The 25113-nt window shown below is 49.6% G+C and overlaps 1 protein-coding gene and 1 long non-coding RNA gene across 6 annotated transcripts in view; both read right to left on the reverse strand.

Moving 5' to 3' along the window:
* Positions 1 to 788: 788 nt before the first annotated feature.
* On the reverse strand, positions 789 to 3838 carry LOC132523899 (uncharacterized). The gene is made up of 2 exons (XR_009541696.1): positions 2676 to 3838; positions 789 to 1139 (listed from the first exon to the last, which is right to left on the reverse strand). It is a non-coding gene; the product is annotated as an uncharacterized LOC132523899 (long non-coding RNA).
* Positions 3839 to 3849: 11 nt separating this feature from the next.
* ZNF395 (zinc finger protein 395) overlaps positions 3850 to 25113 on the reverse strand; it is a 36878-nt gene continuing 15614 nt past the window's right edge. For all 5 annotated transcript variants that reach the window (XM_060155764.1, XM_060155767.1, XM_060155765.1 and 2 more), the window contains 9 exons: positions 17282 to 17528; positions 15686 to 15918; positions 13190 to 13299; positions 8660 to 8895; positions 8106 to 8206; positions 7117 to 7396; positions 5459 to 5551; positions 4488 to 4591; positions 3850 to 4263 (listed from right to left, as the gene is read on the reverse strand). In XM_060155764.1, the coding sequence (XP_060011747.1) occupies positions 4152 to 4263; positions 4488 to 4591; positions 5459 to 5551; positions 7117 to 7396; positions 8106 to 8206; positions 8660 to 8895; positions 13190 to 13299; positions 15686 to 15918; positions 17282 to 17528 (1516 nt within the window). In that variant the 3' untranslated portion in view covers positions 3850 to 4151. The remainder of the gene's footprint in view (positions 4264 to 4487; positions 4592 to 5458; positions 5552 to 7116; positions 7397 to 8105; positions 8207 to 8659; positions 8896 to 13189; positions 13300 to 15685; positions 15919 to 17281; positions 17529 to 25113) is intronic.

Raw genomic sequence — 25113 nt, forward strand, 5'->3', positions numbered from 1 at the left:
GACACGGAACCCATGAATTCAGGAAGCAGCCCATGTCACTCCCTAGGGTCAGAGCTCACTCCATAAGCAGAATGTGACTCATTTTCTCCTTAGTCACTTGCCCACCCCCCAACAAACTCAGGTACACAGCCAGGAACATCTCCCCGTTGTCAATACAAGCAGGAGAGAAAATGGTTACTTCCTAAAGCAAGAAAGTAACTGACATAGAAAGTCAAAGAATAGTGGTTGCTTTTATGCAGAAGAGAGGAGTGGCACTTTGCTTGAGGTACAAAGGCAATTTCTGGAATGCTGACAATGATCTGTTTCTTCAATGACTGGTAGATACTTTGGTGTTTGCTTTGTGATAAATCATTAAACTGTAAAAATAAAAATTGGAGATTAAAAAGAAAAAAAGAAAAGAAAATGGTTACTTCCTAGATTATAATCCTAGTGCCATTATTTCCCAGATGATGACTTTGGTCAAGTTTTTGTAACCTCTGGGCCTCACTCTCCTCATCTGTAAAATGGGAATGATGAAAAGAAGAAAATAAATTAAATTAATAAATTTTAAAAATAAAAAAATTTTTAAATAAAATAAAAATGGGACTGACAATAGTAACTCCTTCCTGGGTTATTCAGGTAATCCATGTAAGCAATTGGCTGGGTCTCTCATAATGTTGCCTGTTGTTATTATAAGCAAATGAGTGTGTATGCTCCGCCCCCAGGGCTATCACTTGTTTAACACCAAGGACAATGATAATCTTATCCTTCGTAGGGGGGAGAGGGCAAAGGGACAGGCACACATTAAATCAGACAATGTACCATTTTATTCCTTATAAAATATATTTCATATTGTTGCTGTAAAAACATTACATTTCACATTTTTAAAAAAATTTTTTGACAGTAAAAATAATACTTGGAAGACAGCTGGGGGGAAAGGCGCCAAGAAGACAAGTTCACAGATGGGATTTGTCTCCCTCTTCTCCTTTTTTTTTTTTTTTATTTGCCCCTGGTAAAGTCAGAACCTGGGAGGACCAGAAAGTAACAGGACAGATTTCTTCAAACGAATCGGAGTTTCCACATCCAAATTCATTATGTCCTCCAAGAAGTCGAGCCGCGCGGGCTGACTGCAACAACGAGGACGTCGCTCAGGATGCATTCTGAAATTACACAATTGCTTTCACAGCCGGCTTAGAAGTCAGATCATTAAATCCAAGCCATTTTACTAGCACGTTGGTCCTTATGCTTTGCACCTGTGACCTCATTTGCCCACAGCTACTATTCGCCGGTCTCTCTCTGCACTGAATGCGAAAGCACGGGTGCGGATTTGGTATCATTAAGGCTGTTCAGAGCAGGCACCACAGACTCCAAAGGTACTTCCAGAAATATTCTGAATAAGGGAAACGTCCCTGGAACAGTTTCCCAAGACACCTGCTTTTGCCAATCCGTCCTGTTAGTTTCCAGTGCGCACCTGCGGCCTCTTACCTCCTATCAGATTCTGCCGCCCGGGTGGGCCGGGAAGGAGGGAGAGATACAGAGATGAAGAAAACAGGCGTGATCGCGGGATCAGTTCACAAACCCCCACCCCCACCCCCGAGAAGAGACGAATGGGACAACCCCAGGACAGACCACACGTCAAGAACCAACACGATAGCCACAGATGGGGCAGCGGGAGGAGGGCGGCCAGAGGAGGCCACCACCACCAGAAAGGAGGCAGGAGCAAATGCTGACGGGGAAAGCCGCACCAGAACATTAAAGAAAAAAAAAAAGAAAAAAAGACCCTCAGTTTTTAAATCGTTGCATCAATTTCTTCTCTCTTCCTTTTCTGCCCTGTGCACCAGTGACATAAGAAGCCTGCCTTACTTAGAGAAAATCTTTATATCCAGTTATATCTACACGGTCCAAACTGAGGGGGAAATTAAAACAGCTTTTCTAAAGGCGAGACCCAGCAAGAGCTCTGATTAAGAAGGGAAGGGAAGAGGCTGCTGGGCTGAGCCTCCCCCCACCCCCATCTCAGAAGCCCCTTCCCCCCTCGGGGAGGACCTGCAGATGCACAGGGTGGGAAGTGAGGCGTCAGCACAGCAACACCCTGCATTAGCTTTTAATCAGGGAGCTTGAAGGGGCAGCAGGAAGAACCCAGGGCACCTCTTGCTGGCCTGGTTTCAAGCTTTACCAAGGGACAGAATTCCACATACTTTTTTTTTTTTGACTAAATTATAAAAATATACCCCATCACCACCAAAAACACTCATGCATAAGAGTGTCTTTCCCTTCTGTCACCAAACCCAGGTCACTATCACCCTTCACAACATCACAGCCCTATTCTGTTTGCAACACTCGGAAACCTGCACGGTTGCAGGTGTGTCTCGGACTGAAAGGCATCTGCACGGTTCCTGCTTCAGCAGCCAGATGATCCCACCTGGACCAGGAGGACAGCCTCGCTCACAGCCAAGGGCTGGACGCCGCTGTGCAGGCCCCAGAGGGGTGGCCTGGTGGGATTCCCTGAGCCCCTGACATCTGGGACGCAGGCCCTGAGGAGTCCCCAGACCAGTCCCGCTCGGAACAAAGGTGAGGCTTCGAGACAAAAACACGCCCTCCCCTCCGCCCAGCTCACCCAGCCTGGATCCGTCACTGGCTGGCACGGCGCGGAACCCCCCTCTCCTTCCTCCTCAACAAGAATAGCTTGGCTTATTTACCTCCCAAGCATCGCAGTCCGGGCTCCCCTCCATTCCTGAGGTCTCCAGAAGCGCCAGCAGCTGCTAAATCAACCCCGGTCCCCCTCACGTGACCTCCTCAGGATTCTAACTTCCTGCATCCTGCCGGCAGGCAGGCAGAAACGGCGCTCAGCAGGTATCTGGGAAGGTGACACCGTTATCAAAGTGACCCTCCCCATCACACTGACTGGACCATTAGTCTCCTGCACTGACTGAAGAGTCCTACTTGTCACCTCAGGAAGGAGACCAGATGGTCCCCAAAGGGGCAGGTGAGCCAGTGGACCCTTTGGGGACCACTCAACGCCCTCTCACAATGGGGGAAGCTGCCACCTACCTTTCAGTCTGTTCTCTCCGCCAGCCCAGCCCTGCGGCCTTGGAGGGACATGGGAAAATCCCTGGTGAAACCAGAGACAAAGAGGAACCTACCTCGGGGCAGGGTCTCTCAGCCAAACAAAAGGGATCTTTAATCAGAAAGAGGCTTCTGAATACACCGCAACAGAAAACAAAGTGTTTCTGGGGTGTCTTCCAGAGCTGGCGGGGAGTGGATTCACTCGGGGAGCAGGGGAGAACTCTCACAAATACTATATATACCCTCTGGTCTCTCCTCAAGAAAACAGGAAAGGGTGATCAAGGTAGTGTTTAACTGCCACACCGCGCAACGTGAATTCCTTTGAGCCTTTTGGCTCAGCTATTTGGGGACAGTCTTTACAAACCTACGAGTCTGGGCTTGGAGAAGAAGCCATACAATATCGGTTGGGCTGCAATTCAACGTCAGGGAACCCGGATTCAAACAGTCATCACCAGGAAAATGGTTTTCCTTCGACTTCCACAGAAGCTGACGGGTGAGGACAAGGTCTCCCTTCTCCCACATTCAGGCGGAGAAGAGGGCCGCTGCACCTTACAAAGCCCCCAGATTCCCCCCACTCTCCCCCCAACCAGCCTCGGCAGGCCCTGCTCTCTGAGTCATCAGCCAGAAATTTCTTTTTTTTTTTTTTTAAAGAAAAGTAAATCCATCTTGCTTACAGTCCCTTCTGGAAGAGTGGAGAAAGCAAAGAATTCACCACCTCAGCAGGAAACAGAATGAGCTGTTCCTTCTTTCTTTACGGACAAACTAATCCCCTAGGGAGACGGGCCGGGGCGGGGGGGGGGGGGGGGGTGGGGGGGTGGGGAGGGGAGCGGAATCAGTTCTTTGGTCTCTGGTTCGCTGCAGAATACCCTTGGTCAGTTTTGGCTCTCTTCTATTTTAGGGGGGAAAAATATTTTCATGGGGTTTTTTTTTTGTTTTGTTTTTTTTAAATAAAACGTTCCCGTGAGGGAGGGAAAGACGTTTTAAGTATTAAACCTTAGCCAATAGAGCCCAAACTCCCAATGTCCACGCTTTAGCTTTTAGGTTTCTGCTGAGGGCTTAGGAGGCGTCTGCCTTTGTCCTCTGGCCGCCGGGCAGGGCTGCTGGACAGCTCAGTCCAGGAAGCGCTGGCAGGCCTTCTTCCAGCGGCAGGCTGTGCACCACTGGTCCCGGTGCTCGATGCCGTACACCTTGCGGCACTTCTTAGCCTCCCCGCGGGCTTTCCTGCAAGGCGGAGCAACGAGGGGACAGTCACGCACTGGCTGGAGCGCGGCCGGGCCCAAGGCTGAGCCAGAAGCGGTGGTGGGAAGGGGTGGGAGCCCCCGGGACCAGAGGACCAGCCGCCTCTCCCCCGCACCCAGGGTGGTTCCCTGGGGCTCTGACCCTGCGGATGAGGGTCGGGCGGGGACCGAAGCCAGAAGGGAGGCCTTGGGAGCAGAGGGTCTCACCTGGTGCTGCTCTGGGCCCGGGGTGAAGAAGTGACAATCAGGTGAGATTTCATGGCGGGTGGAGGCTGCTGGGGCTCGCTGAAGCTGAGCGACCGGCTCCGGACCTGGGCACGGGGTGGGGAGGGGCGTGAGCATGAGGGCAGACGTGCAAGGCGAGAGGACGAGAGGACCGTCCCCAGGGACAGCCGGCCACACCCGCCTTGTGCCAGGAGGCCTTCTCTGGAAGGACATTCCAGGCAGAGGTGAGCAGAAACCAGCTAGGGAGGGGAGGTGGAGAGGGACGAGCCGGCCTGAAGCCACACGCCCGCTGGGGGTAGGGGCCACGGGCAAGGGGGAGCCACTTGGCCTGGCCACCTCGCGGCCTGCTTCCTGCAGATCTGCAGCCACTATATGTGGGGCCAAAGGAGGCACGGCCCTGCCTCAATGGCACCTCCAAGGCACGTTTTACAGCGTGTGATGCCTCCCTGCAGGAGATGTTTCAGACTGGAACCCACCAAGCATGGTTCAGAAGGACTTCCGATCTACTTTAGTTCAGAGGCAAGCCACCTAAGGCGCTGGTCCCCAGTGGCCTGGGGACCTCTGATCCACCCGCACAGCCCACCCACAAGCTCCTCTCTCCTTTCTCACCCGCCCTCGTCCTCTCCAGCTTTCCCAGGTTCTCTCCCTTCTCCTCTCAGCATTAAAACCTTACCAAGCACGCACAGACGCTCGCGGCTAAATAAGGCGCGGACCCCGCCTGGCCCCGTGATCTTCTTGGCAATCAACTTGCTTGATCTGGGCGCTCCTCTGCAGGTGCGCCCCTCCCACCTTCTACAGGAGCCTGTGACCCGCAGGGGGCCGGGGGGGGCGAGCTGGGGGGCGAGGGCACAAAGACCTTCGAGAAGCTGGGGCACAGGAGGCGTGCGCGGGGAGGCGGCCTCCGGCACCGGGTCCCTGGAAGTGGTGACGGGATCAGAGCTGGGCACACTCACCGGAGAGAGGGAGGAGGCCGTAGAGGGGGCAGCGGCCCAGCTAATACTGGTGTAGATGTGCGGTGAGACGGGGATCTGGAAGGACGGCAGGGCCTGCCGGAGATCAGAGAGCGTCAGCCTGGGCTGCAGCTCAGGAAGCTTTCGGGGCCCAGCCCTCCCCCCGTGACCTCACGGTCTGCAGCAGCAGGTGCACCTCGGACTAGGAAATTCTGGGACACCCCGAAATGCTCTTCCAAAGAGAAATAGGAGAGTACCGACTCTGTGGGGTCGCCTGAGTCTCAGGCTCCAATCTTCTTTTGGAGCCCTTCTCTTGGAGCTGGTGTACACGCCAGCCTCATGACTTAATCATCTCCACGGATTAACTTCTTGGCTGGATCACCCCCCGAGAACACGCTCGAGGCAGTTTCGCCCAAGAAGCCCAAAAGCCTTCCGAGTGGGAGCTTCTGGGGCTGCGCTAAGGGTCTGGCGTCCCCAGGCCACCGCGTGGAAGCGGCCCGTCCAGGTTGAGGGGTTGTTTGTAGAAACGCCAGCCGCCCTCTCCAGGCCCCATCTCACAGAGCTGGCCGACTGCCCGAAGGGCCACCTGAAGCTGGCCCAACATGAAACAGCTAAGCGGCCACTCATTCTAATGAGCAGAAGAGCTGGCTCGATCTGTAAAGGCTTTCTGATGGAAAGCACTGCTTTTTAATTACAAACTTGCAAATCAGCCTAGAGTCGGATAAAACCAAGCTGTAGGCATACAAGGATTTTAAGGAGAACCGACACGTGGCAAGCAGGGTGTTCGGTACCTACTACGTGCAGTAAAGGCCATCGTAATGCCACTCCCTCCGTGACAGCTTTACCAACCCCATAGGCATAGTAGCTTGGTCTTTCCGTAGCCACAACAATTTCTTATGCCTCCAGTAAGATACTTTGATTACTTATTATAATTAAGCATAGTTACCCATTCATTTCTCTCTCCAGCTAAAGCATACACCTCACAAGGTCAGGAACTATGTCTTATTCTTTTTTTTTTTTTTTTTCGGTATGTGGGCCCCTCACTGTCGTGGCCTCTCCCATTGCAGAGCAACAGGCTCCAGACGCGCAGGCTCAGCGGCCATGGCTCACGGGCCCAGCCGCTCCGCGGCATGTGGGATCTTCCCCGACGGGGGCACGAACCCGTGTCCCCTGCATCGGCAGGCGGACTCTCAACCACTGCGCCGCCAGGGAAGCCCCTATGTCTTATTCTATCCGTAAAGCTTAGCCCGTGGCTTGGTAGGTATTCGAAAAACTGAGTGCCAGATTATTTCTTAACACGATTCCGGGAACTGGGGATTTGCCTGGGGACCCAACTACACTCTTCTATCCCCTTTTATAGCCAGCGATGTACCAGTTCCCCAGCCCAAATCCATCAGCCTGGTTACCCAGGGACCCATCCAGATTTCTCATAACCGCTCAAGACGGCCACTGAGGTAGAACTCTGGAATCCCCATATTTATCGAGTATGAAGTCATTTTTCTTTTCTTCTTTGTAGATGTCAGAGATTAGTAACGCAGCCAAAGGACGCAGCCTTCAGCCGGGGTGGTCAGTGGCCTGTGATCAGGCTGACCAGTGACAGTCAGATGCTGAAAGTCCTCACGGCCACCAGCCTGAGCTCCCAGCAGGTCCCCACCCTGTACCTGGTATGCGTGGTCGGCCTGAATATGCCAGAAGGAGCCAGGAGCTGACTTGCTGAGAGCACCAGAGGGCAGGTAGGACTCCAGGCCAGGGTGATCTGGGCCTGAGGACTGGGCTTTGGGAGGAGGCGGAGGGAGAACGGCAAGGGGCGGGCTGGTCACGCTGGGCGTGGGAGCCGGGTCAACGGTGGAGCCGCCAGCGGCAGTAGCTTCCTCCTTCATCTGCACCTCTGTGTAGTAGAAATCCTCCTCCCGCTTGAACTGGTCGGAGTCCACGGTGTCCCTGCGTGGGAGGGAGACGCACCGATGACCAGGGACACGCTGCCTTGGTCCAAACACAGGGGAGAGTGAGGCGCGAGGGGAGCAGTTGCCCAGGGCCACCTGGCGAGTCTGGGAAGAAGGCCAGCAGGACACCCAGGAGCCCTGCTCCTGACGTGGGCTCACAGGGGATTACATGCTGGCCCGTCAACGGGAACTGTTTTCCCCATCACTGAAGGCTTCTCCTCCCGCAAGATCTGACTCTGGTCTCCACCCCGGGTCCTCTCCGGGCCCCACCCACTCGCAGTTGCTCTCCTTCAGGGAAAGGGCTCTGAGTCAGTTTCCTTGGCCATAAGCTGCCCCAGCTCCAGGGGGTCAGTGCAAAGGGAGCCCTGGCTTCCCCAGGGGAAGCAACAAGCTCTCACCAGTCGCCCTCTATCTGTCCAGAACTGAAACACCTTCCTTCCTACGGTGAGGTGAGAGGACACAACGGCAAGGTGGAGAGAGCTCCCTTCCCATCAACAGCATCAGCATCCACTACTGCAGGAGGGGCCTCCTTCCCGGCAAAGATCTCTTTCCAAGGGACTGTTTTGCAGGGCACAAGGCCAGGGACAGGAGGCGTCCTCAGACGGCCAGTTTCTCGGAGGCATTCGGGACTGTGGGTCTCAGGGAATCGGCAGGTGGAGGACGCCTGAACGGCACCCTCGGCAGGGGGGCCCTGGGCTCGTACCTACCCCAGGTGGAGGGCTTTGACGTGGCGCTTGATGCCCACGATGGAGCGCAGGACTTTGCCACAGTTGGGCCACAGGCACTTGTACATCACCTTCACCGAGTTCTGGGGGAAAGGAAGACGGGGTAAGGGGGACGTGTCCTCCCCTTCAGCCCCCTCCCAGCCTCACCCAGTGGGGGCTTTAGCTGCCTTCGAACAGAACCCAGCAGAAGGCCGAGGAAAGGGTTTCCCAAAGACCAGAGACACTGACAAGCAGGGGCACAGAGCCTGGACTCGGCAGCTGGTCCCGGGGTCCGGCATCGGCGCCTGGAGTGGGGATGGTTGCTGGGGAGGAAGGAAGGCCTGCCGGAGGCCTCTGCAGGAGAGCAGGAACGAAGGCAGGGTTGGGGCAGAGGTGAGAAGGCCAAGGACGTGGCGTTGGAGAGGAGGAACAGGCTCCTGGGAATGCCAGGAGGAAAGAGAAGCAGCAAAGGAAAGCTGAAATGGGATGGAGGCTGAGAAGGCCCAGGACCCGGGCCTGTCCCCTCCATGGCCGAGCTCCCCGCTCACGCCGCATACCTTTCTTTTGCGGGGAGCTGGTTCATCCAACAGGAAAGCGTCCGGGTCGGTCTCAAATCCGTTATCAGTTTGGGGAGAGCCAAAGGCGTCCCCCAAATACTTGGGGCTGGCCTGGGGGTGGGGGGGCGAGGGGGTGGAGACGCCGCTGCTCCCACTCCAGTGCCCGCTGGTGGTGCTACTGCCGCTGTCCGACACGTCGCCGCTCTCCTTCCACGGGTCACAGGCCGCGCGGGAAGCTGGGCAGAGACAAGACAGAGGATGCTCAGGGGCCTGTCCAGGGGTCCACTCCAGATTCCGCACAGACAGCCCAGGGCGGAGGCCAGGAAACTCAGAAACTTGGAGTCTGGGTTCCCGCATCTAACTCCTGGCTCTGGCTTGCCTGACTTTGCCACTCCAAGGCAGAAAAACAAAAAGACAAAAAAATGTTGCCCCACCCCCCAACAAGCCCCTCCCCTTTCTGAGCTTCAGTAAAAATGAGGAGTGGGTCCATTCATTGCAGCGCTGTCTGTGGGTGGCCCTGCTCTGCTGTAGCGGACACCTCCTGGCAACAGCCATGCTGATGATCTGACCACCAGACACGCGCCGCAACTGCATTTTGTGTGCGGGTGTCCCCCACTTTTCGGAAGTTTGCTTTACACCATTTCCCTTTGAGGAAAGACCCACAGTCGGCCCTCCGAATCTGCAGTTTCCGCATCCAAGAATTCAACCAACCGTGGATTAAAAATATTCAGGAAGAAAAAATTCCAGAAAGTTCCCCAAAGCAAAACTTGAATTTGCCACACACCAATTAAACATTTAAACAGCAACATTTAAAAGGCATTTACATTGTATTTACAGCTATTTACATTGTACGCAGCATTTACATTGTTTTAGGTACTAAAAGTAATCTAGAGGTGACTTAAAGTATACAGGAGGATATGCGTAGGTTACATGCAAGTCCTATGCCATTTTACACAAGGGACTTGAGCGTCTATGGAGTTTGGTATCCGCAGGGGTCCTGGACCAATCCTCCACAAACACCAAGTGACAACCATACATTAGTATCTGTTTTCATTAACTAAAAGAAATCTGAGGAGGGTTTTCACTTTATGAAAAAAGGTGAAAATAGCGTTCGATGTTGGTTTTGCAGCGAGCTGTGACAGAGGCAGTGCGCACCCCAAGCGGTAAGAGTGGCCCCGCTGAGCTCCTTCCTGGGAGCCACACTCGGCGCCTCAGCACCTAGCGACCAGAGCTTTGAACTGTGAGCGTCCGTGCTTCATCTTGATTTATTCTGTGCAGCTGTGAGCAACATGTGTCCTAAGGTAATTGCTTCGCTTTGTACCATTTCAACTTTCACAGAAACGTTCTACGTTCAGATAGCAGGGGAAACCTGTATTATTAATGGAAAGATAACCTAATTAAAATGTGCTTGTCACTTTAAAGGCAGGGGGAGAGCGGGGAGAGGGGAGGGGCCAAGCCTCTCCTGCCTCTCTCCCAAGCACAGACAATCGGGCTGGGTACCACTTGGGAAGCTTTCCCTGCAGCAGAGTAGGATGGAGAGGCCAGGTTAAGGGCCTGTTAACCAGGCTTTCTTGAAAAATGCCTGTTTGATCATTTAAACCCAGGCAAGTACATCAAAACCGGCGTGTGAAAAGAAACCATCCGGCTAGCTCTCGCAGCTGTCAGGAGGTGTAGCCTTTACCAGAGCCAGCTGTGGCCCAGGTGGCTCCTCTGTTATCCACAGGGAACACGCTTAGAGGAGGAAAGATGAGCTCTGAGAGCAGTTCAGACTCATCACAAGATGACAGGAGGCCCACACAGCCGACGTGGCCTAAACCCGCTGCCCTGCTCCCAGCAATGCGTCTGAACAGGAAGGTCACAGGTGAGTCATGTCAAATTTTCAGTTTTTAAGCTGCCTTTCTTCGGGCTGCTTTAGGCCGGACCCAGATTCTTCCATGCCGAGACCATAAATCCATATTAATTTTTACTATAGGAGAATCTGAAATTTTGATATGTGGAAATAGCAAGTGGGGAAAACTGTGACACATGCAGGTATGGTGGCCTTGTCCCCAAAAGCCCCAACTCCCAACATGGGCAGCATTCCACGGAGCCTCCTTACCCTGGATTCTGAGATGGTCTACCACATCCCCTGTGGCCAGGATAAACATCCCACTGCTTTTCTCTCATCCCACTCCATATTCCAAACCCCTTCTAGGCTAATCTAGACACCCAGCATTTCGTGTTTCCAACGCAGGCTCTCCTTAATTAAGTCTCACACGCTAGGAAAAGCCCACCCAAACAGAAGGGGACAGATGAATTCTGCCCTTCCTAAGTGTCACTGTCAAGTCTCAAAGCAATGACTTCCTGGAAACCAAGAGTTTACGACATCTACACGTGGGGCTAAAAATAGGGTAGCCCTTCAGGAAAGATCTCAGGAGCCGCCAGCGGGTCAAGGGTTCGCACACATCCACTCAAGAAAACTATCAGGGAGAGAAGGGCAAGGGAGCAGAAGTGCTACATCTAGCATCAGGACAGAAGAAGAGAGCAGGTCAAACGGCAGGCCCGCCCTACAGTACAGCAGCCTTCCACCGAGGAACCATTCAAACGGCTCAACAATGACACTGGCATGTTGGCACACAAGGACAAATACAAAACAAAGCAAAAAGTGAATCTCATAAATTAACCTATACCTTGTAAGAGGAACATAAATCGCTCTACCTTAGGTCATAAGATTTTCTAGGGCAGGGTCAACAGAGCATGAAAGCAAAGTGCTCCCCTGCAAACGCATGGTGGACTTCTAAGAAATCCTTGTAATCCCCTCTGCTCTCTACACGCCCATGCAGAGCCATCCTAACAATACAGAGACCAGAGGGAATGGGTGGATTCTGCACAAAGAGTATCCACGATCAGAGCAAGGTTCTGGTTGTTGTAGAGACCTCACCTTGCAGAATACGTCAACATGATTAGCTGCCAGGGGGGCCTTATTTCTCCACTGACATCAACGTCAGATCAGAAATAGACTGGGACTTCCCTGGTGGTCCAGTGGTTCAGACTCCACACTCCCAATGCAGGGGGCCCGGGTTCAATCCCTGGTCAGGGAACTAGATCCCACATGCCACAACTAAAGATCCTGCGAGCGGCAGCTAAGACCCGGGGCAGCCAAATCAATCCATCAATCCACAATGTTTTTTTTTTTTTAAAGATATTATAATGGGGAAAGAAGTCTTTAATGGACAATGAAAAATGTTTATCAAAGGGGACTTAAGATATCATGGCATATTATCAGTTAAGATACGTATATGCTGGTGTTGGGATGTGTGTATGAACATATGTAGATGGATTACACACACACACACACACACACACACACACACACACACACACACACACGCAACCTAATGGGAATTGCAGTCAACGATTTTCTTTCCCTTTATGACACTTTCCTGGATCTTCTTCCTGTTGACCAACCTCCTGCATCTCCTAAACTCGTAGAGTTTCCTAAGAACTTAAGATTGACTCCTTTCCTCCCTGCGTTGCCTGTGTGGCCCCCAGGTGCTCACAGAGCAGGTGTGTGATGCTCTGCCTCACAACTGGTACCGTCAGACTGCAATAGCTTCCTCTAGCAGCCTAGCCATTGATGACAGGCCTTAGGTGAAACAAGTAAGTCTGCCTTTTCACCCCCTTAAACTGATTTTCTATGTAGGGAGATTACTTATGAGGGACGCTTATAAAGGCCACTTTCCTCCTGGTATGTGTTCAGAGCCGACTCCGTATTTTCCTATAAGCTTTTAAGAAGCTCGCAATTCAGTTATCTCACCAATGAAAAAGTTATTCCCTGGGAGTAAGTTAGGCCAGCCTGATGACAAGTTTCAGAACAAAACCCCTTCAGGTTCAATACCAGTCTTATCAAGCTACTAATATCCAGCAACCCTCCTTCCTCCCATATTACTCGTGATGTATTTTGGGGGTTGTGCTAGAATTTTCTTTTAATTTATAAATTTGCTGTGAAGTCTATCGATTTACTATCGATAGGAATCGATAGTGAATTACTATCGATTACTGTGAATTACTATCGATTTGTATTACGCAATTGGATTTATTTTAGACTTCAGCTCATTTGTTCCATACTAATTTACAAGGCTGAATCAGGCACTTGTAACGGGGGAGTGCATCGGCTGAGGCCACTAGGGGACCATTTGGTAAGTCTCTACCTTTAGAACTCAATGTTCCTCCACTGGCCATGTTCAGCCCCTCAAGTGCCTCGCTCGCTTACTCCCATTGAAGAACTTACTCAAGTGGCCAGTGTGGCTCAGTCCCGTGCTCAATCATCTTCACAATGCACCAGGAAGCTTCTCCCCAGAGGAGGAAACTGAGGAAAAAGAATGGAAGTGGCTAACTCTGTGTCGCTCAGCCACTCTGGGATGCCAGGGAGAAGAGACTCCAGAAACCCTGCTGCCAGGCCAGCGACTTAGGCAATTATCTGCCCAAAGCAGAAGAGGTCGGTCGTGGGCCTCTGCCACACCCAGAACCCACCCGGACCCCGTTCCTCACCAGAGAAGTTGGTCTCGACCCCAGGAGGACTCTGCACCACGGGGCTGCAGGACAGGGACGTCAGCACCATAGCTGCCATCATCTCGTCCATCTCCACTGCATCCGACTTCCTGGATTCAGACAGGTGAGAGCCAAAGGTTACTTCCTGACACAGCTGGTCATGTGAGCATCTTACATTCCTAGATTGTCCCCTCCACGCCTCGACTCCAGTCAGTCAGTGTGTGCTCAAGTAATATTGTTAAATAAAGCATGCAGACCTCTCTTCATTCTTCATGAAAAAGACTCAGTTCTGAGCTACACTGATATCAGTCAACCCCCGCAGAAGCAGGCTGGTCCCCATCCCACTGCTGACACCCGGAGGCAGTTCCACTCTCCCTTGAATTCCCTTCCTAACTCTAAGTCTGCAGCTTAAAATCAGGAATTTTATTTGGGGGAAAGGAAAATGAGTCCAAGCAATGAAATAAAGCATGGGCATAAAAGACAGCCAGCTAGAATTCAAAATCACCAAAATTACCTTCCTTTCCTCGTTTTATATTTAAATTTAAGAGGGAACAATTACACTAACCAATTCCTTCCCCTCCCCCCAAGATTAATGATGAGGTATTGTGATAGCTTCTGAATGTGAACAGAACCTGGTACATAAGCCAATGAGCAAAACACCCAGAAATACTAAAATAAATCTTCCAGTGAAAATCTCAATGCTTTATACAGCAGAGTTCTATAAAATTTTACATACTTTTTTTAATCCATATAAAGTTACATTATTTGGAAATAAAGTTAAAGTTATCTATAAGTTAATGCTAAAGTATGAAAAGTCCGTCTGAAATAAATTTCTAGGTGGCTCCTCTATTTCAAAGGACTGTATTATGCAATTCATTCTTTACAATTCAGATCCACTAAAATATACGACGGGGCTTGAAGCAGCTAAACGAAAGCTAGTAATGTATTAAATGTGTCAGCATCCCCCTTTTTATATGATTATTTGTATTTTTATTTCCACAGAATGGAAAGACAAATTCTTTGCCAGTATTCCATTGAATTGACAATCACAAATGTTGTTGCTCTGGTCTGGTCTCCAGACACGGGGTGTACTGTCAATAACAATAATACTCACAGACAAACACAGATGGGGCAGGGGGCAGGGCTCAACTGCTTACACATCCTGTATATAAGAATCTCATTGGCAGGGGCTTCCCTGGTGGAGCAGTGGTTAAGAATCCACCTGCCAATGCAGGGTACACTGGTTTGAGCCCTGGTCCAGGAAGATCCCACACGTCGTGGAGCAACTAAGCCCATGTGCCACAACTACTGAGCCTGCGCTCTAGAGCCCGCGAGCCACAGCTACTGAGCCCAAGTGCCACAACTACTGAAGCCCACATGCCTAGAGCCTGTGCTCCGCAACAAGAGAAGCCACCGCAATAAGAAGACCGCGCACCACAACAGGGTAGAGCCTGCTCGCTGCAACTAGAGAAAGCCCGCATGCAGCAATGAAGACCCGACACAGTGATCAATAATAAATAAAAATAAATAAATTTATTTTTTTAAAAAGAAAAGAATCTCATTGGCAGATTTTCTTTTTTAATCTTAAAATATCAATGTGCATAAAGTATATAACATAGAAATTAGAATATACATATTCTCAGGGAAAAAAATCATGTCATAAAATTCTAAAGCTGGGACTTCCCTGGCGGGTCCAGTGGTTAAGACCGTGCTTCCACTGCAGGGGGCGCGGGTTTAATCCCTGGTCGGGAGCTAAGATCCTGCATACTGTGCGGTGTGGCCAGAAAAGTAAAAATAACTAAAAAAAAAAAAATTCTAAAGCAAAGTAAGCATACTTCATTCAGCATCGATAGTTTTAAATATCTAGCCAGGCCTCTGCAATCTCTAGACTGAGCCTTCCGCCTGTTTTAGCCTGGCTCACAAGCTAAGAGTGGCTTAACAATTTTTAAATGGTTTTAAAAATCAAAAGAATATTCCTTCTTGACATGACACATGGAAATGACATGAAATTGAAATCTGAGTGTCCGTAAGTAAGGTTTTATTGGGGCACAACACGCCCGCCTGTTTACATACTATCTGTGGCTGATTTCACGTGACCACAGCCAAGCAGAGCAGGTGTGACAGAGACCATTTGGCCCACAAAACCTACGTTATTTACTCTCTGGCCCATTCTGAACACGTTTGCTGACTCCTGATCTAAGCTATTTTTTTCTCTCATCATGAAAAACTAAGACCTAATTTTAGTTTGAGCATGAAAGGGGAAAAAAATAGCCCTTAGCCAGACAAAGCTATATCACCTATAATAGAGTTACAGGGAAGAAAAGACGCCCTTCTGGGTCTTTTGAAAAGGATGCCCTCTCACTGTATCCCATTTGTCCGATATCTTGACTACTAGACACCTGGTTGTTCCACATTCCTTCCCCAACACAAGACATCCCAAAACCCCATACCTCACCACCCATGTGTCTTTCAGAGCCCAGGTTCTGTCACACAAACCTCTTTGGGACATCAATGTTCCTGGAGACAGGCCTGTAGGCTGGTGCCTGGGTTCCCTGCTCGGGAGGTGGCGCCTGGGGGATGGGGCTCTGCAGCTCGGCCGGCCACACCTCCTCCACTTTGCAGCAGATTTGTAACTTCTGGTCCAACAGCCAGACAGTCACCTTATCCTCTGCCCAGCTATGCCGCTCCACCAGTCCTGTACACTCTTGACCTCCATACCACACACAAACCTGGGGAGAGAAGAACAGCAGCCAGTGGTCAGCACTTGGGAGTTCTCACTCCATATGTCCCCAGTTCTGGGAGCCGGGAGCCGTATGCCACAAACTGCATTCTCCGACTCATCTTTAATTCAAGCAGATGCTCCCAGGTACCTGCTTCCCACCTGAACACCCAGACTAGCCACAGTGGATTGGTTCTTCCCAAAACAAATCCTTATAAATTTTCTAGATGGAGAGAGCAAAGGTGTCAGTTTCTGGGATTTTTTTTTTTTTTTAACTTGGAGTCTATACGCAATTAAAGTTAAGTTGTTATCATCTTAAAATAGACTGTTATAACTATAGGATGTTTTCTGTGAGCCTCATGGTAACCACAAAGAAAAAACCTCTAGGAGATACACAAAAGATAAAGAAATCAACGCACAGGACTCCAAAAAAAAAAAAAATCAACAAATCACACACACACAAAGACAGCAAGAGAAGAAGAAAGAAACAAAGGAATTACAAACCAGTCAGAAAACAGTTAACAAGATAGCAATACCAAGTCCTTACCTATCACTAATTACTTTAAATGTAAACGGATTAAATTCTCAAATCCAACGAATTTGGAATCTGTGTCCCTCCCTCCTGATTTCTTGCCCTGACTAGCCTCTGAAGTCCTATATATCTGCTGGTCCCCAACTATCGCCTTGAATTGCTCACACCCTGCATTTTTCCCTTCAGAGAATCCTGAGTCTACCTGGGAGCACGATGGTAGTGGTGAAGAAGTAGGCTGACTACTTTCAAGGGTGCCTAGCAGTTGCCAGGTGGCCTCACCTCATGGGAAGAGATGTCTGGACGACACAAGCCTTGAAACAGGCAGAAAGCAGAGCCTCTATTATCAGCTCTTGAGAAGGCAATGAAGGAGAAGCCCATGCATCTGGATCTAGTGCCAACATCAGGCACAGGTGATGCCTGAGCCCTGCCACAGGGGAAGAAACACTGGAAAAGGGACTCCAAATGGCATTCCAACTAAACAAACATCTTCATCTCTTGCAAACATCTAAAGGTAATTCAAAGATGCAATCTTATCTGTCTCCTGTAAGTCTGAGATTCTTTCCCTTGTTTTTATAAAGTTGCAAACTGAGACAGATTAAGAGAAACAGCTCTGGCCATGCTTTGAACTGAGGTTCTGAACCGGCCTGAGCCCAGAACTGTTGTGGAGGAGCCCTGGGGCTGCTCATTCCCTTGGGAAGCCTGCTGCCCAAGGGCTCATATGGCTGCAGGGAAAAGGTCTGTGCTAAAGCCCGTGCCCAGAGAGTTTCACTCAGGGCACCGCTGGGCTGCCAGACGCAAGCCTGGAGAGATCAGACATTTGTCCACTCGGGGATCAACCTACCTTCTGCCCGGGCTGAAAGGCCACCTGCTGGAGGCCTGAGGTGCCTGGAGCCTTGAGGAGTTCCTTGGGCTGCTCCTGGCAGGACGTGTCCTTAGAGACAAGGAAGGGCTGGGGCGCCGCCGCCTCAAGCAGCTCTGCCTGAGGCTCCAAGGGTGGGGCAGCCCCGGGTGGCCCCAACACCCGGGCGCCCAGGAGGGACCTCTTGCCAAGGCGCCGGGACAGAACGCTGGCCATGCTGCTGCCTTTCCTGGGAGGCAAAGGGGACACAGAGTCCTTTATCCCGTATCTGGAGGCATCAGGAGGCCCTACACGCAGCCGGAACCCGTGAGTGTCCATTAAAAAGGATGAAACATTTTAAAGTAACTTTTACAACTTCTTTCTTTTTACAAAAGTAACACCTGTTACTAGTAGGACATTTAGAATGTACTGATAAGCACAAAGAAAAACAAATCCCTCAAGAAGCCGCCTCCCACAGATAGCCATGTTTCCTAAAGCATTCCAAGCTTTCTTCTACACACAGATTTATATATTTCTATTTCTACAAAAATGGGATCATGGTTTGGTAAACTGAATTTACACTTATCCTGTGTGGGTTATACTGTATCATTACATGTTATTCTACAATCATACTTTTATAAGTCACACAGTGTTTTCTTAGGCGGATGCATCACTGCAAATTTAACAAATTCCTTATTCTTCTTCCTGAGGGCTGTACCCAGGGTTGTGTTGCTGAAACTGCTCTGCCCGCAGGGAGCATCTCAGCACACACACCAACGTCCGCTTCCCAGGTCAGGATGCTATTACAACAGCACTAAGAGATGCTCCCACACCAACATCCGCTTCCCGGGTCAGGATGCTATTACAACAGCACTAAGTCAGAGTGGGAGGGGGTCTGTCAGACACTCAGATTCTCAAGCTCAGCTGGCTTCAAAGTTGCCAACAGCCACAGAAGTGAGCCGTGCTAACTATTCCTTGTTTTCCACTTTCTTCTAGTGGAAACTAAAGTGGGGGAGCTTAAGCGACTTATTCCTGGCGGTACAGGTAGTTGGTGTCAGAGCCTGAACGAGATCTGGTCTCCTGACTCCACACCCAGGTCTTCTCAGCGCCTCCCAACTGCCTGCACCCTGCCCCCGACAGGCTCCGGGCTCAGGCCACTCGAGCATTCAGGGCTGATGGAAACGCAGGGCCACAGCCCTGACATGGACCAAGGAGAACCATTCCAGGCCTCTTCACGGTCACCCCACGATGGACAGGAGCTGCTCTGGAAACGGCACACATCATTTCTGTGTGCTCAGAGGCATCAGCTCACCCCCACGCATAATACTCCAGAAAGCAGGGCACTGGGGAGCGCTGTCCTCTGCATTTTATAGGGAAGAAGAGCTAAGGAGACAACACCAGAAAGCTTGGTGTGATGCTCCTTTAGTCAAAATCCTCCTGCCTGAGAGGCGGGGTTCTAACCAGCCAGCACTCTCTAAGCCCCAGGGCAGGGGTTGGGGGGGGGACACCCCTTGACCTTCATGTGCCTACACCATTCCAGAAAAGAAGAAGTCAATCTTATGGGACCTCAGAGATTCAAAACAGTCAACGAGCTTGCTCTTGGGAAATCCCACCCCTGATCCACAGCCTCCCTGCTAAGCAGGATGCAGGGAAAACACAGTAGATCTGCCTCAGGCTGCACTGTGGACCCCACTCAGAGCCTGTTTCCTCATCTGTAAGTCACAATGCTAATACTCCCCTTATCAACCTTCAAGGAGCAATGAGAACGTTCCAGTAGAAGCCCTCTGGACACAGGCTTCTAAATAATTCTGTATTAGACTAACCTTTCATGTTCTTAAAAAGATGATGAATAATCCCTTCCCCCCCTCCCCCCCCCCCCGTTAGGTAATAAGATATAACCCCCAGGTTATTTGGACAGCTCACCTCTTAACACCTCATTTATGTGTAGACATTGTATTCATACCTAACACTGGAGAGCATTTCCTACGTGCTAGACGCTAAGTGCGGTACTGGCATTCTCTCATTCCACAGGTACCATTAGTGTCCATCCTTATTCTGTTCTCAAAAAAACAAAGACCCAGAGAGATTAAAAGACTTGACCAAGGTCAGGGTAAAAGGCCAAATCAGGGCCCCTCAGGACCTACTGACTTCAAAGTCTGTGTCTTTTTAGGAGGACACCATGCTCCCCCTCCTCTTTCCAAATACCCTCTGCCTGGGGCCCATGACCTATGGCCTCTACTTCCCTATTCTCACCTCCTTGGACTCCACTGACTTCCATCTCTGCTGTCCATGTCATGACCTGGGTCACAAGGTACTGCCCAGCACCAGAGGGTCAATCTCTGTGCTCACAACCCCAGGCATACCCTCCTCCCTGGTTCCCTCCCCCGGTCCTCAGGCTACTGGTTGCCCTTGTCAGCAGCTTCATTCCCACCAACTCCTCTCCAAGAACTGACTTCCACTGGTCACCCAACAACAGGTCAGAACTCTGCAGTCCCTTCACCCCCAGAAACCAGAATGCCTCGCATCCGCACAGGGCTCGAGGGGTGGATCGCTACCAGGGGCCACAGCTGCTCCCAGGCCTGCTGGGTCCGCTGGCGGAAGGGGAAGAATCAGACCTGGCACCCTGCGAACTCACGCTGCCCCTTCTCCAGAGCGCTCGGAGCTCCTCAGCCGCCCTGCGGTTCATTCCCTCTGGGTACCGTAGCACACTCCGAATCTCTGCTGCCCCAGGTGCCCTGTTCCCTTGGTAACTCACTTCTCCAGTCAGTATTTAGTCGAGGACTGATCTGTACAGAGCATATCTCCGGTGCTGTGGCAGGTGTAAAATACTAGGATTTTCATAGACTCAATACCAACACTGTTCCCCTACCTGGAATTCCCATCAGGCTAACTCCACCCCTGTCTATTAAGCTTGGCATTTCCAGAGACTGTTCCAGCGGCCTTTCTCCTCCCTCCCACCCCTCTGCCCCTGGCCGCACCCACGCCAGGAGAAAACTGCACCATAGCTATGGGTTCAAACTTTCTTTGAATAGTTCCATAAACCTTCTTTACTTTTCACCCTTGTCCACAAGTACCTCGGGGCTTCGTTTGGGTCCCATGCCATCTTCTCGTCTCCCGATTCCTGGCCTCCTTCCCAACCATCCCAGCAAAGTATGCTCAGCAGACATCTCCACAATAACAAAACGTGAGGGTAAAAATAAGTTTAAAAGTTAAGAATAAAGTCGCAAATACAGAGGAAAAGGGTTTGGCACATTTTTATCAGTGTTTTACTCAGAGCTTCAAGGGCTAGAATCAGAGAGTATGGTATCTCCACCATGAATTCCCTAGAAAGCAAAGAGATAAGAAAAAGGTCAAAATCGCAGCATCCTACAGAGTTCCTCTCTAGGTGTCTGGTGACTTTATACTTAGTAACACTCTACTGGAAAGCTTTACTATGTATGTCATCAAAAGGAATAAAAACGTAAGGAGTAAATTCTTTACCACTACCAAAAAAAATGTCCAAGCTGATTTGGTGCTAATTTGGTTTTAAAAACTCAGTCACCTACCACCATCCTCGAAGCCTCAAGCCAGAAACAAGAATCTCAAACCCTCAGTTTAATGTCGCTGAGCTAGAAGTGAAGCCACAGTGCCACTTAGAGACATCAGATGGCAGCATCCATCCAGGGAAAGAAACAATCCTGCTCTTGACCCAAAAAAAAAAAAAAAACAAAAAGAAAGAAAAAAACACAGTGGCCACCCCCACTTTCCACAGCAGGAAGTTTGAGGTTTCTACCACTGAAATGAAGAAAGGGTAGTATTTCCAAAATTCCTGGGCTTCCAGACAGAGCCTGAAATATTTGGCTAACAGACTCTGACGATGTTTTTGTTAAGTCTGTTTTTTTTTTTAATGTAAAGAACGCTTTTTATTTGCTTTGTGAAGCTGCACCTTCCAAAGCCTGCTGGATTTGCACAGTTGGTGAACCTGCCCACTTCCGGCTTCTTCCCACATGCATTCTCTGGCCTTTCACCTTTAACTGGCCTGAATTCCACCCTGAAATACCTTTTATTATTTGTTTTATTTATAGTGCGCCCAAATCTTAATTTTTAAAAGCAGAAGAGAAAGAAGGAAGGGAAACTGCCTTTATTAAATGCCTAATAGCACCAGCTTTCGCAAATTGTATCTAATTTAATCCTCAGAGCGACTTAAGATAAACATATGGTCTTTTATGTCTGATGAGGAAACTGAGCCACTGAGAGGTTAGGTTGCCAAGGCTACACAACCAGGAAAGGCAGCCACTAGGGACTGAACTCATGTCTATCTGGTGTCAAAAGGCCTGATCCTACCATTATTCCAATAGGTGTGAGAGCTCTCAAAATAAAACACTCAAGCTTGCTTTTCACCTACATGGTATTTTTTTTCCCCCTATGTCAGTGAAACTCTACAGGAAACAAAAAAAAAGAAGCAAAAGCAAAACAAACAAACAAAAAAACAGCTCCCAATCCTGCAAGTCTCCTTGTGTGCTTTTTCTTTCCTTGAAAACCCATTCTCCACTTGCATCTTAGCCTCCCACCTACAAAATAAAGGCCAATGCTTTCCTCCAACCTTGTTCAACAGTCCAGGTCACTGTTAATCATTTAGCAGTTTAGGAAGACCTTTATACACAATATTGCCCTCTGAGAGGGTGCAGAGAGATAATGTAATCAATCCCAAAAGTTAAGGGAAATCTTAGCCAAATTTACACTGAGGATTGATAGCATGGGAGTGAAAAAACATGAATCTAGATTAAATGTAGGCTGGGCAGGATGGCCAGGTGTGTTGATCAAGCATTACATTAGGAACATGGCTCAACAGATAACACCATCCCTCAAGTCCTTTGGGGATTCGGAAGTGAATTCAAGCACCTACAGAGGTCTGCCATGCAGGCAGGAAGAGGATCCAGGTTAATGTAGACTCTAGAGGGACTTTCCAGGACGGCCTGTTACTTTATACCTTAGCTTGAGGGTCCCAACCCCCTCCCAGCATGTTTCTACCAATGTAACCACCGCTTCCTTCAAATCTTTCTTCCCTGATCTCTATTTTGAACTCACCCCCCTATTGGTTTCTTTCTTGGGAGCTATTGATGGTCGATAATAACCAGCCAGCCCCTAACTTGCCATATGGTTCAGGTTCGGCAAAGAGAAATCAAGAAACATCTTTTTCAGGGTAACAATAACAGTGTTTCAACACATAGTCAAATCCAGCTTTACAATGTTACATTCTCGACTTACGAAGTCCTTGACCGAAACATAAACTCATGCTAAAAAAGACTTCCTGGCTGATGTACAGTTTTAAGATATCCCGAGTCCTCTTTGCTTCTCACCCCACCACTGTCATCCACGGGGAGGGGTTGGCTACCCGAGAAGATGTATTTTGGTCCATGTAAAAGAGGTTAGACCTTCTCCAGGCTCAGCAAACAACTTCTGATGCGCTAATAGCCCTTAATGAGGACATCTGCCATCAGTTAAATAACTGGGACCGACAGAATAGGAAAACACACCCTCTCTGTGGTTCTAAGTTGCAAATTGCCATTTGACACGTCACTGTTGCCGGAGAATCCCAGGTCTCAGCACATTCATGTGTGTGCGCGCGCGCATGCGCTCACGCTCAACGGGTGCTCTCTCCTACCTCCCATGGCAACAGGCCATGACGTCACCGAGTAGCACTTCCAGGACACAGGTCATAAAGTCAAACTGATTCATTACACAACTAATGGGGGTTTTGGTGGTGGGTGAAGTTTGGGGTAAGACTCCCCTTTGCCGAAGCATGGGTGCTTTGCTGCCTCTCTAATGAACAATTTAGGGACCAAGGTGCCGGGCATTATTCCTCTTCCAAGAGTTTCAGGTTCTCCACTAACCTTAAGCTTTCTACTCTATGATCTCCCCTGGTAACCACCGCACAGAACATCGATTTGAGTTTTGGGTTCTTTGGCTAATATTTTGCATATCATTCTTAATCTTTTATCAGAAAGTTGCTAATGTTTTCTTTTTAATTTTATTTATTTATTTATGTCTGCGTTGGGTCTTCGTTGCTGTGTGCGGGTTTCCTCTAGTTGCGGCATGTGGACTTCTCATTGCAGTGGCTTCTCTTGTTGCGGAGCACGGGCTCTAGGCACACGGGCTTCAGCAGTTGTGGCGCACAGGCTTAGTGGTTCCGCGGCACGTGGGATCTTCCCTGACCAGGGCTCGAATCCGTGTCCCCTGCACTGGCAGGCGGATTCTTAACCACTGCGCTACCAGGGAAGTCCCTAATATTTTCTTTTAAATCTGTAAAGTTTTAACTTCATTTCTTTTTCAATGTGACATTCTAAGCTCATGCAAAGGTCAAAATGTTACAGCACACCACATCTTTTATTTTATAACAGAACTCAGTGGAGAATAGGACAATTCATTTGTCCAAAACAATTCTTTTTTAGCAATTCTCGGCCAGGGACGATCTCTGTTGAGAGATGCCATGTCTGTCCACAGCATATTGATGACTATAGGCAAATGCGTCTGTGGTCCTTGCTATCTGAACCTTGGCAGAAAGAGGTAAGCTGTCATACTCCACCATCACCACCCAAATGCTGCCTGGTAGTTTCTTAAGCCTTATTTTCTTCTGGGGTGTCTTCTCCAGAAAAAGTAAAAATAAAATTCACTTCACTGAGCATATATTGACCGTTTCTTCCCAGAGGATTTTCTTCCCAGCCTGGCTTTGGACAGAAAAACCTCCAAGGGTAGCCAAGGGCCTGCACTAAAACATCTAGGTCTCTCAAGTTATACATCAGGTCCTGTTACACCATTTTTTAAATGTGTGGTATGCATTTTAGGTTTTCATGATATGAACTTAAGATCACAGCACTGAGCATATTAGTAATTGATTCAATACCAAGATTTCTAAATCAGCTGTTCAGAGAATGACCATTTGGATTCTCAGGTAATTGTTGTCTTCTTCTGAAGTTTGTTTTTTTTTTAAATATTTATTTACTTATTTATTTATTTGGCTGTGCCGGGTCTTAGTTGCAACATGCAGGATCTTCGTTGCCACGTGCAGGATCTTTAGTTGTGGAACGTCTGAAGGTTTTTAAAAACTGGATTACAGGGCTTCCCTGGTGGCGCAGTGGTTGAGAGTCCGCCTGCCAATGCAGGGGACACGGGTTCGTGCCCCGGTCCGGGAGGATCCCACATGCCGCTGAGCGGCTGGGCCCGTGAGCCATGGCCGCTGAGCCTGCGCGTCCGGAGCCTGTGCTCCGCAACAGGAGAGGCCACAACAGTGAGAGGCCCGCATACCGCAAAAAAACCCCACAAAAACTGGATTACACTGCCTCGATGTATAATAGTTTAGACTACCATCATCTGAGTAATAGATGTAACAGAAAAATGGAAGGAGAAAATAAGGGCCCCAAATAGCCGTGCTATTTTCATATCCCAGCAGATGGGCCACAGAAATAGGTCACCTGATCTGGTTACACTGAATTTTCTCCAGCAAATAACAAATGACCCTGATCAACAAATACTTTTGTCGGTCCGACTGCACAACAGCCATTCAATCAAGTAAAAGAGACCATTCTGTTTGCACTGCCGGCAGGGAAGGAAAGCATTTTCACAGTTCAGCCCAGAACTACACTTCCCCTTCCTTCACACCTAGCTCCCCATTTGCTTTCAAAACCACCAGTGACCTTTATTCATTGCTCTGCTGTGCATACACTACTCCGTATGAAACAAGACAATTCTTAGCACAGTACTGGGCACACAGGGCTCAGTGATCTGTAACTACTTCTATCAGTTCCGACGCACTGCATCTCCCTTAGACGGCAAGCCCTTGCTTATCCCATCAAATT

The sequence above is a fragment of the Lagenorhynchus albirostris genome, chromosome 7 (genome assembly GCF_949774975.1).
Source record: "Lagenorhynchus albirostris chromosome 7, mLagAlb1.1, whole genome shotgun sequence".
NCBI classification, from domain to species: domain Eukaryota; kingdom Metazoa; phylum Chordata; class Mammalia; order Artiodactyla; family Delphinidae; genus Lagenorhynchus; species Lagenorhynchus albirostris.